Here is a 17,096-nt window from a genome sequence, read left to right as displayed (position 1 = left end):
TTGGACTGTGACTGATCTTAAAAACTACATCAACAAAAAATAAAATGAAATCACACGTTGTTAGGTGTTCAGCATTTTAACATTCCACCAAAAAACTTTTTTTTGCTAACCTTATTGATTACGCCTCTCAACATAGTGCTCTTGCGTGTTGCCCTCTTTAGCCTCTCGCTGGTAGTTGGGAAGGTGGCCAATCCCAAGCTTCTCCGGTAGCGGTTGCCTCTGGTCCCGAGGCTACCCCATCGAGGTTCCTTAGACCTGGGCATACATGGCCTTCTCACCCCTTCTGGCCGGTAATCTTCATGATGGTTCTTGACTGTTGTGGCCAGGCTTAGCCTACAGGGTGGCTTCTTTCTTACTTTGACCTCCCCTTCTGTTCCAGACAGACTCTGGGAGCCTGTGCAGTTCAATTAAAGAAACGGATTTAGACACAGCTAACAAGCCAGGAAGAGAAACACAAAACAGATGCTTCCCATGAAACATGAGGGGCAGTTTTGTTGTCCTACAGATCAGTTTCAGGGGACAGTCTTACCATAAAGTTCCTGCCTCTGTTTCTTGTTCCTGGCTTTCTGATTTGCTTCCAGTTTTACAACAGATGAGGGACTCGGACCGGTCATGGAGGAACTAGAAGTTACATCTCTAGGAGGTTGGGCTCTGTAGTCCTGACCCTCATCTGTATCATAACTGCCTTCCTCGTCTTCATCGTCTAATGAAAATTGCAAAGAAAAAAATACATTGAAGGGCTGTTTTTGGAAGGTTTATGTGATACAATACTCCTGTATTCGTCCCACAACATAAATTTAGAAAGTTCATGAATTTGCATACATTTTATCTAATCAATCTTTAAAGGCAGGGTTGGTAAAAGGCGGAAAACTAGCATATTTTGAAAGAAGAATCCTCTCCGTTCTCCGTATTCACCCCCCCCCATGCTCCTTCAAAAGCCACGCCCCTCAATTACACGCACTAGCACCATTGGTCCAGAAACGGACCTCAGCTCATGCTTTGAGTGTGGTCTCGTGCATGCATGGGGTAGAGAGGTTTGATTGGTTTATAAAAAGTGTAGAGTGCTGACATTGGTCAAAGTTTTTACGCATTTACAACTGCTTTTTCGTTACTTTTTCAGAGCACATGAATTATTAATTACTGTCAGTGTCTAAAGACAATTTCTCCCAAAATCTTAAAAAGTGTATCTGGAGAAAACAACCTACCTTGCCTTTAAGTAAGTCAATATTAACAAGTTGTATTACTTACTCTCCATCATTGTACAGGCACTTCATTAGCATTTAAGTAAATAGTATCTGAAATTACATATGAAGTGCCTTGCCTCGATGGTATTTCCTGGTGTTAACCCACATGCTACAGAATCAATGTGGAATGGAGTGTAGGAGTGAGTTTATGTGCTTGGGTTGTCACTGCACTCTCTCAAGCAGCTCTTTGACCCAGTCTGCGAGTCTCCAGTGCTGTCAGAGCTGCTCACAGGCAAGTGTCCACAGCTGTGGCTGCAGGTTCAGCCGAGACCAGCCAACAAGGCCGGCCACTGAGGTGTCGAATGTCCACGCACACCCCCTGACATTCATCAACACGTATTAAATTACCTCTGATTACTTTCAACTTGATTGACTAGTTTACAAAAGACACACTGGACTTAAACTGGTATCTGAGGAGGATACCTGATTCAATGTGTCGGTAATCCTGGTCAGACATTAATACTGTATGCTTTTTACGTTCAACTTGAAACAAGTAATGTGTGCTTCATTGTTTGCTGTAGCCTTTTATTTCTTTGTATGTTGGAAGATTTGGTGTTATACTTTCAATAATCTATGGGCCCAGAATAACTGGTGTTGGGGGGAGGGGGGGGTCTTAGTTTTCACTAACCTTGATCAGAGGAGGCGCTCTCTGCAGGGGAGCTCTCTCCCTCCTCCATAGTGTCCTGTCTCTGGCCATGGAGAACTCTTGATCTGGACTGACTCAGACGAGAGGAACCCTGTGAAAGGGTGTTGGATCCCTTTGTACGTCCTCTGCGCACCAGTCCCGTCCAGCTCTCTTGGGTACCACTGTCGCCACTGGCTGCTAAGAATGAATCATTTAAAATCTATGTTAGGAATTATTAAGAAGAATTTAATTTAACAATTGTGAACTGAAAACAGTGATATGCTTATTCACAAAACTGCATGAAGCACTATTTGTATTATGATTGCCAGTCTCTACCTGTGTCACTTTGTCCCCCGGACTCCAGCCTAGACTCAGCTTTGCTTGTGCCCTGGCTTCTGTGTCTGTGCTTGGGGTTGGAGTTACAGGGCGAAAGCTCCTTGTCCCTGGAGCCTGTCCCTGAGAGATTCTTTTTACCATGGGCTTTCTGTTTGAGCTGAGTCACATCACTGGCCAGCTTGGAGCTGAGCATGCTGTGAAGACTGCTTTTTCTGCAGCCCTGTGCTTTTATCTGCTGCAACAGAGAAAGATGAGAGAGCCAGAGAGAGCCAGTTACACTCCCGGTCACAGCAGCCGCAAAAGCTTCAAAACGTCAGAGAGAGAGAGAGAGAGGGGGGGCTCTCTTCTGCTAACACACAGAGAAAAAAGAGGAATGGTAGAAGCCCCAATAAAAGAGATATTAATATGGAGAGCAGAGGATTTGACTCCTGAGGGTAGCACCTAATTAGAAATGGTTTATAACAAAAGAATAAATCAAACGCAAAGAAACAAAGAGTGGCCCTGTATAGTTGCACAGAGGACAAAAGGGAGGAGGACAAGGGGACCCTGACCTGTGAGCTGCCGCCGAGTCGCTCAAAGCCTCGACTGGACAGCCTCTTCTTCCTTCTCTGGTTGTCTCCGCCCCCTCCAAGGTCCTCAGGCGACAGAGCAAGCCCCGCCCCCATCGACCTGCCAGTCAAAACAAGGGAGAGGCATTCATTAGAGAAGAATAGCAGTAGTTTAAAAGAAAAAAGGGGGGTAGGACATCACAGGGGAAAACAGACTTGAGTCACCTCTCTGTGGGATCTAATAACTCTCCTTTCTCTGTCTGATGAACAAAATGACAAAAAAAGGACATGGAGAGTCCACTGTCTGAACCACATACTTGCAAAAAATGGGATCTAACAAGGATCCTGGGATTGTTTGAGGGCAGTGTGGCATAAGAAACCTTAACGCTCTATCTAGGGAGTGTCTGTGCAGCCCTTGAAGCACAGCATCGCTTTGAACGATTCAGTAGATGGTTGGAAGGCATTGCATTTGTATGCAGCTCTATTGTTCTCAGTGAATCTCATAGCTCTGCAGTTGCGTTTTCATATACCGGTGGTACACATTTCCCCCAACACTGAACAGCATCACATGCAAACCACTCAAAATGCCCTTGAATTTCACTTTGGAAAGCTGCCCACAGACCACACCGACATGAGCCTGGCCATGATTCAACCAAACATTCACTTACCCTCTCATGGTGTGCTTACCGTCTCGGAAACCAGTCATATTTACACAGTAAGCAGGGTTTAAAGGGGAAAGTATGTAAAGCTAATAACATTATTTATGTTCTGTTGCGTATTTTACCATGCACTCTTGGATGTTAAATGTTTGGAATCGACTGTGCGTTGGCGTCTTTGTTTAGTCAGCATTGGGACAAAACTCCAAAAACCCTTTTTGTATGGAGGCCTCAGTTGCGTGTTTCCTCTTTAATCAGTGTGTGTCAGCATGCATCTCCAACAGACAAGAGAAGAATGAAGGTGATTGCCGGGCAGTGGGACTGTCTGCCCACTGACTGACAGCAGAGTGACAGAGGTGGCAGCGGAGTGTGAGTTGTCCCTGTGAGGCACATCCCGCCACAGCATGCCTTCCGCTGCTGACAAACACAATATGACAGAGTCCCTCCCCTTTGTGGGGGGATGTTGGGGCTGAGCATACAGTGACTAATTAAACAGAATTGATTAGTAGGTTTTCTGGCGAGCGGCAGTTCTCTCCATCCTTCCCCCCATTTAAAGCAGCACCACAAAGGACTCCAGCGCTCTACCCACAGGAATATCAGGCATGCAACAAAAACAAACAATGTCTGCATACTGGAAATGCTCATGAGCACACAGCTGCATCCATTCCTAATTGCAGAGATGCATAAAATGCTCAGGCAAGGAGTCTTGGATTTATTGCACACTTGAACACTGCCCCACACACACTCCCTGTGGTTCAAGCAATTTAAGGTAAGGAAGAAAAACCAAAAGGCTAGGCTGTTACTCCACTGACCCACTGCCCTCTATCATAGTCCCCAAGCGTCAGCTTCTTGTAGTGGCATGAGTGGCAGGTGCAGCACATGCTTTTACATAACCCTGCCATGTAACGCAACATGGGGCTAATCAGTCCCAAGTCTTCCTGTTTCTTGTTCTTGTCATTCTGCGCTGCTTTACAAACATACTGCAGTAACAAAAGGCTGTTCACCCAAGTTGCCTCGAATAAAAGTGTACTAAAGCTGTTGCTAAAAATGTCAATACAATAGAGAGATAGACAACAGCTTACTGTACCGAGGCCTGCATAACAACCTACCACCCCCATATTGCCCTTCTTCTCTTCCTCCCCTGCATTTTGCTGTAGGGCACTGGTCGCTACCCTTTCATTTGGGCGTAATTGTCACCCAGCATTAGCATCCCTTTTCCGATGGGGCTTGGCCAGGCAAGGGGTCAGGGGTACATGTGTGGAAAGAGAGTGGAGGTGACATCACAGAGGGGCAGCTGGGATCAATGTGGAGCGCTGCCCAGGAACCACAGCAGGAAAAGAAGGAAGAATTCTCTCTTCTTCCTTCTTTTCCTGCTGTGGAGATGAAGAGCGAGATAAAGATTTCTGTGTTTGCATTTTGTGTTCTAAGACTTTTCCTTCCGTCTCGTTTTTTTTTTTTTTTTTTTTTTACCAGTTACGCCCTGGCCTACACCATAAAACAGACATGCAAGACCTTATTTATTGAATAACTTTTAATATCTACATCTCCTCCTTTATTCTACTTGTACTGCACTGCTCTGTATTCCCTTCACACACAAACGTTGAGTTCTGAATGTCAGCTCATATCTGAGCGCTCTGACTGTCTGACCACCATGTTATCGTTCAGACCCCTTGTGACCTTGTTGGGCTGTGGTGTGTCACATTCCTGCTGCTGGGACAGATTACACGAGAATTCACAGTACTCTAATTACATACTCTGCCTGTCATTGCCCCCCTCCCCACACACACACACGCACACACTAAGCCAAACATGCACAACCATAATGCCACTAAGGTTAAAGATTAGCTGAGTTATAGCCTAATGAGGGGTATGAGTGGTTTTAAGGTATGAGTGGTCCATATATCAAACATATACATAAACACTCCGTACCAGCAGACGTACACAAACTGACAGTGATTATGCTATACAATTAACGCCAGTGTTGATGAGATTAGAAGAGGGCTCAAGTGGAATTTCTTGAATGGTTCAGCTGTGTTCTCTCATTTCCTGTTTATGCCAATGAGAGGCTGTCCCTGTATGCCAGTGATACAAAGGGGCTTATCAGGCACGACTGGACTTTAGCCAGCCAGCGGAGATTAGCTGAGTGATACTCACTTGACTTTTCTTAGGCCCTCAGATGAGGACAGTGGACCTGTGGTGAGGGTGGGTTTCCGCTTCCTTGGCCGCCCTGGTCCTCGTCGTGCTGGGCTGCGAGGTGTTTCCTCCTTCCTGCATACGCGAGCAGATGTAAACACACACATGCAGACAAAGACACCACACATACCTTTCAAATGCCTTCACCAGCAGAGAATACAAAACAAAACCCCTCTAGAAAACTGAGGGGGAGAAAAAAAGAGTCCAAATGTGTACTCCTTACAAAAAGTAGCCACGAGCTTAAAGGGGGGGGATGTTGAGGTCGTACTCACTGATGATCGTGCTTCCTCTGAAGTTTGGCAAGCTCCTTTTGCTTCTCTTTGTAGCGACGCTGTAGCTCAGCCAACTTGACACGCATTTCAAGCTCAGGACCATCCATTGTTTCCATGGTACCTTTGGCCGGGCACACCTGAGGTATGCGTTATTGGTGGTTATTTTTTATCATTGCATGAGACTTTAAAGTTTCAAGATAAAACACACGCATCCCTTTCCTAACATGAATGATTATAACTCCACAGTATTTGTTTTTAAAGGGAGGGGGGGCATACGTATTTGCAAACTTACTCGCTCATTTCGAGGAGTCCAGCTGCATTTCCTGCGTAAATTGAGAATCCTGCGGGCCGGGTAACGTCGCCCTGGACTCGTACTGCTGCTGTCTTGGGTACTCATCTCCATGGCACGCGCTGTGGCGAGGGTAGCAAGGCTCTGGAGGTCAAACATCAGCAACTCGTCTCCTGTTACAGAACAACAGAAACATTACGTTTATGCATACTTGATTTCAAAAGTGTCAACGAGAAAGACATGGACCTGTTGTGCATACTTATAGTCAAAACTTATAATTGCACTTATTTGTGTAGTAATTGGGAAAGAAGACAGCAATTTAAGGAACTTTAGCATGCAAACCAATGCATCAGGAAGATCAGAATATCGTTTTAAAGGTCATATCATTGTGAACTCAACAGATGCTGATTTGTCAGGGACCATCTGGACCAAGACTTTTGTGAATATCCTAGTTTGTCTGCAGCATTGACAGAAGCTATGGGCCTCAAGGCTGAATATAGGGGTCGACACAGAGACGAATATGAATAAAAACATGAATTTTGTTTACGGAGTAACACTGCCTTCTTTCTATGTATGACTAAAAGACGGATCTTTTCCCTTGTTTAGCGCTTGTTTTGACTTGACATGTGCCACTTCCCAGGGCTGTCAGCAGGATCACATCACAAAGACAACATCACTGACTCTGAAATCAGTTGATGATACCCTTTTTTTTTTCTAGAAACCTCTGTTGGGAGCAGATAAATGCATTAGGATGCTGTGGTAAACACAAAACTTCCTTTTGCATAAATGAAAAAAAACAAAAAACAAAAAAAACAAAACACGCCGCTTTGAAAAACAAGGAAGCTTTTAAAGGCACTTTAAAACAATGGGGTCTAATTAGCCAGGCAATGCTCCAGGGTGCTGAAAACATCGACTGCTTTTGCGATCACGCACATAACTTTCAGTAACGGGTTGTGTGTGGGAACGAGGGAAGTCAATTGGTGTGTGTCATTTTTCCTTAATATTAGTGTATTTTCAATTGTCTGTGTGTGTGTGTGTGTGTGTGTGTGCATCTATGCACACATTTGGATCAAACAGTGGCAGGATGGAGAGACAGAGAAAGCTCCCTAAGGAAAGCTGGAAGGGAAGGAGAGGGAGTGAAGAAGGGAGGTGCACACCCCTCTCTCGTAGTTCAGCCCGGTCCTCCTGCTTCTTCTCCCTCTCCCGAGGCCTCTGCATCGTTAGAACAGCCTTTTAGAAAATAAAAGCGCCTTTAACACACCAAAGACGCAAAACGGCAAGCAGGCTCGCAGACAGCTTCTCTGGGGACATGTTAGAATCCACCAGAGGCCTTTGAGACCAGCAGGAAAAGAGGAGCATGTTAGAGGGAACACAGACCGACGAGGCTAGGCCTGAGGGTGTAGTGGGAGTTTTTCTCGGTGGACGCAGCGGAAGAGGAATGTAAGCTCCGAGAAAGAAGTGCATTCTGCTATATTAATGTTTCTAGATGCTTGTTAATGTCTATGAGTAATGGAAGAACTCACCCTGGCTTTTCCCACATGTACGCTTTTGCTGTTGCAGCTCAAGATCCGCCAGCTCACTTAGAAGCTCCATACCCTGGTGGGGGTTAGGTAGTGACGGGGAAACTAATGGGGCACTATAAGGGAATAAGGGAAACGGGGGTACATCTGTGCAGAAGGCAGCAGCGATCAGCAGCTCCAGACTCCAGTAACAGGGCACATAAGGTTTGTTGGGCACGGCAACTGTTCCCTGACTTGGACTAGAGGCAGATGCAGGAGACAGACAAACAAAATCCACTGAGGCATCTTCGGGGTTTGTCTCATTCTCCGGCTGCTGCTCGCTGTCCTTTGCTTCATCCTGGGCTGGAGACGGCAGCTCCAGGCCTGCAGGAGAAGCAGGGTCAAGCTCAATGATGGTGGGCAGCTCTGGCTCCTTCTCTGCAGGCATGTTGACCTTTTGAGCAGGCTCCACCTGGCTCTCCTCACCCACTGCCACATCATCCTCTTCCTCTTCCAAGGTGATGACAGCCTGTGGCCTTTCCAGCTCCTCCGTTGAAAGGGAGACTGGACAAGAAGCAGCCTCACACACTGGGCTCTCGGCAGGGGGGCAAACCAGGACCTCTTCCTCAGCGGGCCCCTGATCCTCCACCTCCTTCTCTCCAGGCACATAGTTGGCTGTTGTCACTGCTGCTGCCTCAACCTCCTCCTTCTGTTCCAGAACTCTCTCGGGAATCATTTTCCCTTCTTCATGCTCCACTTCCTTAGGTGGGTGTGGCTCTGGGAGGGGCCTGACCACCGCTTGGCATTCTAGCCCCTCCCCCAGGTTGGCGAGAGACTGGGGAACATGCTCAGCGGGCTCCGCTTGGACAGCTTCCAGGTCGGCTGGCTCAGCCAGTCGAACATCCTGGGGGGAGGGTCCACCCCTGTAGCCCATGGTCATAGCAGGGTAAGTATATCCAGGAGGCAGATCTAAAGACAGAAACAAATACAGAATCATCAGTTTTCAATATTGGCTAAACAATTTTGATGGATCCTCCTTTAAAATATCTCAATCTTATCTCATGCCATTAATTTGCTGGTGATATTTAAGCACTAAATATTCACTCATCACGCTCACTCTCGAGAACACTCCCTTACTATATTACCTTTGAGGTCAAAAGTGCAAGAACAAGGAAAAGGAAAAGCTCTTTTCTAGATATAACTGGAGTCAGAGCAATAGGGGGCCACATGCAACCTTTTAGAAGAGTGTTATTTGAAGTGGGCCAAGCCTTTGGTTTCTCAGAGCAGCTGACACAATTTCTTTGGCGCAGAGTGGCCGTTAGCCAGACATTAACGATGATGAAGAGAGTGTGAGACCTGTGGGGGTGGGGGAGAGGCAAGGGATGCTATTGAGGTGTTTCTCAGTCATTACCAAGGTAACAGCGCTAGAAAAACCCAGCTCGACCGACACCCATTTTTTCCTGCAGCTTTGAGTTTTTTCAGTGAATCAGAGGCTTGCCAAAAAAAGCCTCCCACACATATTAACACAACACCAGCAGAAAAAAAAGATAATTAATAAGAGTGGCTATTGTGATTAACGTTGATTATAATATTTAATCGTGTGCAATATCCAAGAAATGTCTTTCTTTTGCAGTGTTTTGCATGGAATGCTATTTTTGTTTTTGGGTAATGCTTACCTGGCTCCAGAGACTCTGGGTAATCCTGCGGTGGCTGTCCCTCTACTCTCTTATCCTGGGCTTCATTCCCTTTGGGCATTTGTGGTGGGGATGGGCTGATGACAGGTGAGTGGGGGGCTGCTGCCGCAGGGCTGGGGGCAGGGCAGGGTGTAGAGGGAGTGCTTTTAGGATGTGGTCGTAGTGAGGGTGACTGGCAACAAGGGGACAGGTGAGCAGTGCAGGCCCCAGGGGGAGAAGTGTTCCTATGATGTTGGTTGTAAGAGTAAGGCTTGGCAGGTTTCGGCGTTCTTGGTTCTGAAATGAGTTCTTCTAGTTCAACCGAGGGTTCATCTGGCCTCTTCTGCATCTGTGGCATTAAAAAAAGAGAAATATTGATTAGATCAGCAATGAAATAACAAATTCCTTTCAAACTAGTCACTGATTCTAAAAGCTATTTGCTCCTCAGTCTGTATTCAGAGATGCACTTCATCACTGTGAGAAAATCAGCATATCCAAGAAAAAAAGTGGGAGAGTTAAAAATAGACTTAATGGTAATGTGAGGATTAATGCTGACTCATGATCTGTGGATATCTACTTGGATCAAACCCTCTTCACACTAAGCTCAAATCCCTTTCCTTGCATATGTTGCCTCAACAATTACCTGGGAATTGTGAGATGCATGATGCTGCATTTCCATGTCATGTGCAGCTCGGTGCTGCTGCTGCTGCTGCTGCTGCTGCTGCTGGGTTTGAGACTGTGGTTGCGTTTTTTGTGACTGGTGGCTCTGGTGCTGATGTTGATGCTGATGCTGATGCTGAAGTTGTTGGTGCTGCTGGAGAGCATACAGCTCCTGTTGCCGTAGAAACTGGGAGCGGGAGTACACAGCAGGATGCTGCATATGGGAGGGTGGGCCCCGGGTGCCATACACAGGGGGCCACAGCCCAGGCTGCTCCATCACATCTAATGAGAAAAGGGAGGAGGAATGTGAGGGAGGGGGCTATGTTAGAAAACGTGCAGACATGCATATGCGTTCACACTTTGGATTCATGCACAACCCACTAAAACACAGCATTTTATTATCCATATCTCTCATTATCTACCTCCCACACACCAATTTCAAATAATAAAACAATTATGGATCATTTAAAAGTCTTTCTATTTACATTCTTCAGCAAACACAGAGACAAATCTCTTAAAAATATATATTTTTGACTTCACTGAACAACATCTCCCCAGGCACAAGAATCCCACACTCTCCCCCTTTCTAAAAAGAAAGCTGTTTCTTAAGAACTGCCTTGAGAGTTTACTGGAATGCTGGAAAAAAAATCATGACAGTGATGAAATGTGAACAGATGATGATGGTTGATCAGAGGTCAAAATACTGGGCTGGAAATGCACTCAATGTGGACTCCCACCTGCTTAGCCAAACCACAGAGAAAAAAAAACTCTGCAACAGGACCAAGGAGGTTAAGTTCTCATGCCTATGAGTGAACAACCTTTCTCAATATGTGCCTTTTAGGAGTATTACAACTTCATGTGGGTGCAATGATAAGTTTCACTTGGGAAGTAGTGGGCCGACACAGAAGTAACCTATTCTCTCACCCCTGACTCGCCCTTCCACCCCCTTTCTCAAAGACACATTAAAGGTCCTTGTTCAGAGACGGAGACTTGGATACGAAAATGTTTCCTGTGGGAAAGATTTTGCGGATGCATTTCCTTTCTCAGCTGAAACTCCTGTGGAGCGCAGAAGGAAATGTACCGATGAAGATCGTGAGCTAATTAAATGTCACAGCCTCTTCGGTGAATGTCTCTACTCAGAGTGATCTTTCCCGTAACCCCCTAACTCCTGTACATACCTTTAACTCTGTATAGGGGGAGTTGTACATACAGTATAGTTTTGGATTCTGATACTTCTGTCTTTTTTTGATGGAGCTTGCAGGTGGTATGAGTTTGAATCGTGGTGCGTGAGGAAGTGGGTCTGTAAATGAGCCTAGTAAAGGCAAATTCTCTACACATTTGTTACAGAACTTAATTTACTCATAGCCCTATGTTTGAACAATCACAGACATCTTCTTTTGTTGTTCTTTTTTTTCCTCGAGCCTGCCTGTCTTGTAATTTAAGCATACTTCATAATAAGGCTACGTAAAGACATGCATGTGTTGTATCACAACCTTACATATATGAGGTAGCTTAGATCCAGTAATTCCTGAAGGAGTGAGAGTGCACCCTTTGTGCATTTCTAAGGTGTTGGGATTGAAAGTGTGGAAGAATAAGAAGGAAGATCTTAAATGCCTAATGTGTATGTTACATAATTTACACACCTGTGGTTAGTTTGTCTTTTTTCCAATTCATTTCTCAAAAGTGCTTTCTAAATACACTTGGTTTTACAGAAGAAAAGGAAGGATCATGGCATACCAAGGTGATGAGTTGCAGGATGGGTGGAAGGCTCGGTGGGCAGCACCACTAGCTGAGTGGAGGGGTCCTGGGGCAGAGGCAGAACTGGCTGCAGAGTGCCTGGCATGGCTGCAGAAAAACCTGGCGGTAGATTCTGGTGCAAAGCTGTATGACCTATACCTGCTATAGAGAAAAGAGTTCAGTTAAAGATAAATATAGCAGGCACATTCTATTCAAAAACTGCTCAAAAATAAACTTCAACGACAAATGCCATTGACTCATTTATTCAGTAAGAACTTTCCAAGGAAGTAAATTAACATGCTAAATCTTCATGATACACGTAATTTAGCAATATAGAAAAATGCCTGGAAATCTCTGCCTTTCACACACAACAGGAGATTGTCTTTGTCGGATGCGCTCACTAGTTAAAATGCTGATTGGTTTAGGTGAGGTGGCTGGGTAGCTTGTGAAAGAGGAGGCAGTGGCTCCGATAGAGAAGACTGTTTCTTTGTTTATATCACTACATCATGTTTCAGGATATTTCCACGAATCAAATGCAACAGTGGAAAACAATATCATAGCAACAGTCAGATGCTCCGTTTAAAGAACAAAATGTAATTTCCCTGACTATTACCTGCTGCGTTCACACATAAGCTCACCCGACATAGCAGAGAAAATGTACTTGGGAGCTGGCATCGAAACGTATGGATAGCCATTGGAAGAACACATGGACCTTAACCATACATTGTCTGGAAATGTTCTAGATCGCAGCGCATGTGTGAAAGGTGTTTTCATAGGATGGAAATTGATAAAGGCAGTCTGTGTAGGCAAGTAAATGCATCCTCTTAGTTTCCAAAGATATGAGCGTTTTCACACCGTAGGAGTGTCCTGTCATCCAGAGGGATGGGCTGCCAGTTCTTGGCATCCAATGATGGTGAGCTGAATGTGCAGTTGGATCTCCTAATTGGCCTGACTGGAGGGTAGTCCCACCTGGGACCATAAGATGAGAGGTGAGGTCCCCATGACAACTGTTGGAAGGATGGATTCTTGCAAACTCGACCCTTTCTTTATTATCCCTGGAATTAAAAAGCAACAAACATGAGGAAAAACAAAAACATGGTATTGGTCATTAATTAGAGAAACAGAATTACACTGGGTATTACATAATGGCTTTTCAGTCACTTACCTGATATACACTTCCCTCTCTCTGTCCAAACAATTCAGACCCATCTGTTCGCTACTCATCCTCTTCCTCTCCTCTTCAGTGGTGGGGTCTGAGGGATAGATGGAGCGGGGGAGTCCTGTGAGACAAAGATTAGCTTAATAATTATCATTCACTCTGGTGTTCAATGGCAAGGATTCCCAAGGCTCTCACCATTTTGCTAAACATTACATTGATTCACATGGGACTGACTAGTTTATTAGGAGACTCAGATTTAACTTCCAGGGACTCAGGAAAAAACAAATGTTAAACAAATGTATTCCAAACACTTATGTATGTTAATGCTGTAAAGTACTGTAGTCATGTTTGAAGGAAATGATTCTGTCTGTTGCAGATCATATCAAATCATATGTAAATGTACTATGAGTGAAGGCCAGTGAAAAGTACACACTATAACAGCTTTAGACTCTTTTCTTTCTGTATTTCTGTTCAGATTAAAAAGTAGGCAATTTAAACTGGTCTCTGTTCATTCTGTTCCCATCAACTCTGTTTAGTTTACAGTGACCTAGAGCCCTACCTTTCACTGAGGGATGAACCCTTCCCTGTCGGTTGTTGGAATGACTGTCTGCAGAACGACAAGGTGGCTCCCGTTGTCTGGCCACCGCCACTGCAATTCCCACTGGTGGCTGACGCACCTCGATTTCTCCATGTCCTGCTTCTCCAATATCCCTGCTTCTTCCACTGTAATCAGGCCGCTCGTTTTCATTGGTAGGGCCCTTTCTGGAAGGTAGGGTCTGTTTGTTGCCCTGCAAAGCACAGCTCCCACCAGCAGGACCTGATTTGAGGCTCCCAAGCCCCCCAAAGGGGCTTTTCTGAGAGAGGAGCAGTGGCTGTTGCTGGTTGCTATACTTAAGTAAGCTTTTCATGGCACTGCTTTCACCTTGAGTTGGGCCCTGGGGCTCAGTTTGCTGTTGTTGATGCTGCTGTTGCTGATTGAGTGGTGGAACAGGGGAAGGCTGGGGAGGTGGCAGGCTCATTCTCTGTTGCTGCTGTTGCTGCTGCTGCTGCTGTTGTTGCTGTTGAGAGTGTTGCCCTCCAGTGTTCCCCAACTCCATGTAAGACTTCCTCTGCTCTTCTTCGGCTTGTGACATGTGGTGTGGAGGCCTCATGGCCCAGGATGGCACTGGAGGCTGCTGGTGGTGGTGTTGCCCACTGTTGTTGAAACTATATGGAGACATGTCTATCTTTCTTTTCAACTCCTGTCCTGTCACCTGATTCAATTCAGCCGGAGAAGGAGCATCTGGGCCAGGTCGTCCATGCTGCTGGTGGCGTATCCTGGCTACCTTTTGGCCATCTCTCTGTAAGGAGCAGCTGCCCCCAGGACCAGGTCCATGGGGTGCTCCAGCCCCACCATGTTGACCCATGCTTTTACTTCCAAGTGGGGAGGAGTTTGGGGGAGGACCTGGATGGGAACAGTCTCTGTAAGGTGAAGTGTTGACAGAATGAGGAACAGAGTGTCCAGCTTTTGGCCCCTGAGGCAGGGAGGACCTAAACACATCCATATCTACACCACTGTTGATACACTCAGCACTTCGTGATCTTGCAACTTGGTGCTGCTGTTGTGGGTGTGGAGGCTGTTGTAGTTGAGGAGGTGGAGGAAGCTGTGAAGACTGAAGATGTTGATGATGAGACTGCATCCAATCTGGGGCCTTCTCAGTCTTTCTGTATGGGTGCTGCTGTTGCTGTTGCTGTTGCTGCTGTTGTTGCTGTTGCTGCTGCTGCTGCTGCTGCTGTTGTTTTCTGTGCCAACTACTATGGTGCCCACCACCTCCAGTCTTTTCTATTACCTTATCCTTTGCATTTCCACCTCCCACACCCTGGCAGTCAGGGTTACCAAGCTGGAATGGCCCACTAGATTTGTCCCCAAGGTCTGCCACAGATGGCACAAATGTGGCTCCAGTAACTTTACCCTCTTGCACCACATTGGCTGCCCCCCTGTCATGTGAGGCAGGGTTGGCAAGAGGAGCAGGAGGAGGGGGGCAGAAGAAGTCAGGGTGGTGGTGTGTATGGTGGGAATGATGTGGGTGATGTGGGTGACTGGGGTGGAGCTGAAGGCAAGGGAAGCTCCCCGGATGAGGATGTGTATGGGGGTGAGAATGGGAATGGGGATGTGCTCCTCCTGCAGCAGAACCCATATGTAAGGGTGGCGGTACAGAGTAGGACAGTGAATGGTGAAGTGGTGCCTGACCCCTTTCTAAACAGTCTGATGGTTGTTCACTGATTCTCATCTCCCCAATAACGCCCTCCTTGGTGCATCTACTACTGCCACTGGATGCCATATGTCTGCCCTGGCTGCTCCCCCCACCCCCCATAGCCCCAAGGGCTGTGCCCTCCCCGCCACAACTGGACAATGAAGCTTTGCTCCCTGCTCCAGTTCCAGCATCTCCATTTTGCATCTTGCCATTGTGTAGGCAGGCACTGAGGGGCTTGCCCATAGTCTGAGGGTGTTCCTTGCTGTACTCCATTGGGAGTGATGCCTTGTGCCGTTCCATTGCCCGACTGTTGACCTCCTCCAAGGGTAGTGTGTGCTGTGGATAATGTTGATGCTGTTGATGGGAGTGAGAATGGTGGTGGTGATGATGGTGGTGTGTGGGCTGTGGTGGCTGGTGGCTGTGGTGCTGTTGATGCTGCTGTCTCTCCTTTGTATCTTGTTTGCTGCTGGACCTCTCCTTGTCCTTGACAGGTCCCACTCCTCTCTCTACAGATCCCTCTTTCAGACCTTTATGAAGTCCTGTCCCTGCACCTGGATCTCTTTCTCTGCTACAGGACCCCTGAGAGTGTCCTGAACCTGCCCTGGACATTGGTGGCAGACTGTGATTAGCTGAGATGAGAGGTGGTTGGGACGGCAGACTTCGAAGATAGAAGTTTTCTAATGTACAAAAAGACAGGCAAAAAAAGACAAACACATAAGTCTAGACAGATAAATGCTATGGCAGATTTTGATTTTTCAGTTCATTTGATAGTGTTCCTGGGTATAATTATATTAATTTAACATATTTAAATTATACTAAGTTACATATACTGGGTATAAATCTCTTATTCTTGCTCTATGCCATTTTAATCATCACATGACTTACCTTTTTGGGTGTCATAGAAACGGTGCTGTCCATAAAGAACTCCACTGTTGGCATGGTGATCCAAGTGGCTCATGGGAAGGAAAGTGTGGGCCAAACTCCCTGAGAATCTGGGATACCCTGGAGCTGCTGAGATGGAAAGCAGAGAGAGGGAGATAACTGATAAGACAGGACAATAATCACCAAAATTCAGTTATCCAGACTAACCCAGCATAATCCTTCAGGTCCAGTGCAGCTGGTTGTGTTCATACGCAAATAAGTACTGGCTGTGCCTGTCATGTTTGCCTTTCCTGCCTGAGTTAAGAATACACACAATACAAGACAAGCCTGGGGATTGCTTTAATGTATGAAATTTGTCTTTGAAACATATGGCTCGTTCTTTCTCTCTCACACACAATTGGCAGAAACACCTCTGCCCTTTTGAATGGGGTGATAAGGATAGATCTGAAGCTTGTTTACCCCTGAGAAGAAAGAGCTGACCTTGACTGACCTACATCGAAGGAAAAAGGTCATATTGAAGGTGTGCCTGTAAGCCAATACACCTGGGCCTATTAAGTCAGGCCCATCTGGAGATCATTTACACCACAACCAAACACAAAACTCATTTTGTGAGGGGACATAAAAAAAAACAACAAAAAAAACAAAGGACTTTGAAGACGGAGGGCGGAGACAGAACATGGATTGAGATGAAAACCAAATGCAATATCAGGACACGAAATAGCATCACGATGACAACCCACTTCTTGTATATGGGTTGTAACATCCAAGAAGTTACGCCCAAACAATCTCCCTTAAACTGTGCAATACATAATTGTGCATGGTTGTATGACATTGTTGTCGTACATTTAATAATAAAGTGAAAGCACTGAAAATTAAAATTAAAATTATGAAATGCTAGGACCATATTAACTATATTCTCAAAAGTAAGATAAAAAATTAATCTAACAGTCAAAATTAAACCTTCCAAACTACACTAAATGACAATACAAGGTGAATAAACTAATGACAGAAAATTAACATACAGACACCTTAATCATGAATGAACAAAAGTCAGGGACGAAAGGAAATAAAGAAAGACATAAAGAGGAG

The 17,096-nt window shown here is 45.7% G+C and overlaps 1 protein-coding gene across 6 annotated transcripts in view; it reads right to left on the bottom strand.

Annotated features, from left to right (window-relative positions):
* The window catches only part of bahcc1a (BAH domain and coiled-coil containing 1a), a 62,696-nt gene that overhangs the window by 10,296 nt on the left and 35,304 nt on the right, over positions 1–17,096 (bottom strand). For 3 of the 6 annotated variants that reach the window (XM_079366050.1, XM_079366051.1, XM_079366052.1), the window contains exons 4-19: positions 16,011–16,136; positions 13,451–15,802; positions 12,898–13,012; positions 12,588–12,787; positions 11,733–11,894; positions 9,979–10,277; positions 9,339–9,684; positions 7,687–8,631; positions 6,167–6,336; positions 5,875–6,011; positions 5,564–5,677; positions 2,757–2,874; positions 2,206–2,440; positions 1,873–2,067; positions 530–703; positions 111–394 (exon numbers count right to left, since the gene is read on the bottom strand). In XM_079366050.1, coding sequence (XP_079222176.1) covers positions 111–394; positions 530–703; positions 1,873–2,067; positions 2,206–2,440; positions 2,757–2,874; positions 5,564–5,677; positions 5,875–6,011; positions 6,167–6,336; positions 7,687–8,631; positions 9,339–9,684; positions 9,979–10,277; positions 11,733–11,894; positions 12,588–12,787; positions 12,898–13,012; positions 13,451–15,802; positions 16,011–16,136 — 5,972 coding nt within the window. The remainder of the gene's footprint in view (positions 1–110; positions 395–529; positions 704–1,872; positions 2,068–2,205; positions 2,441–2,756; positions 2,875–5,563; positions 5,678–5,874; positions 6,012–6,166; positions 6,337–7,686; positions 8,632–9,338; positions 9,685–9,978; positions 10,278–11,732; positions 11,895–12,587; positions 12,788–12,897; positions 13,013–13,450; positions 15,803–16,010; positions 16,137–17,096) is intronic. The other 3 variants (XM_079366055.1, XM_079366053.1, XM_079366054.1) reach the window with 3 other exon arrangements.

The sequence above is a fragment of the Symphodus melops genome (assembly GCF_947650265.1).
Source record: "Symphodus melops genome assembly, chromosome: 17".
NCBI lineage: Eukaryota > Metazoa > Chordata > Actinopteri > Labriformes > Labridae > Symphodus > Symphodus melops.
The sequence above is the reverse complement of the archived record's forward strand: the minus strand, read 5'-3'. Positions and strand labels throughout refer to the sequence as shown.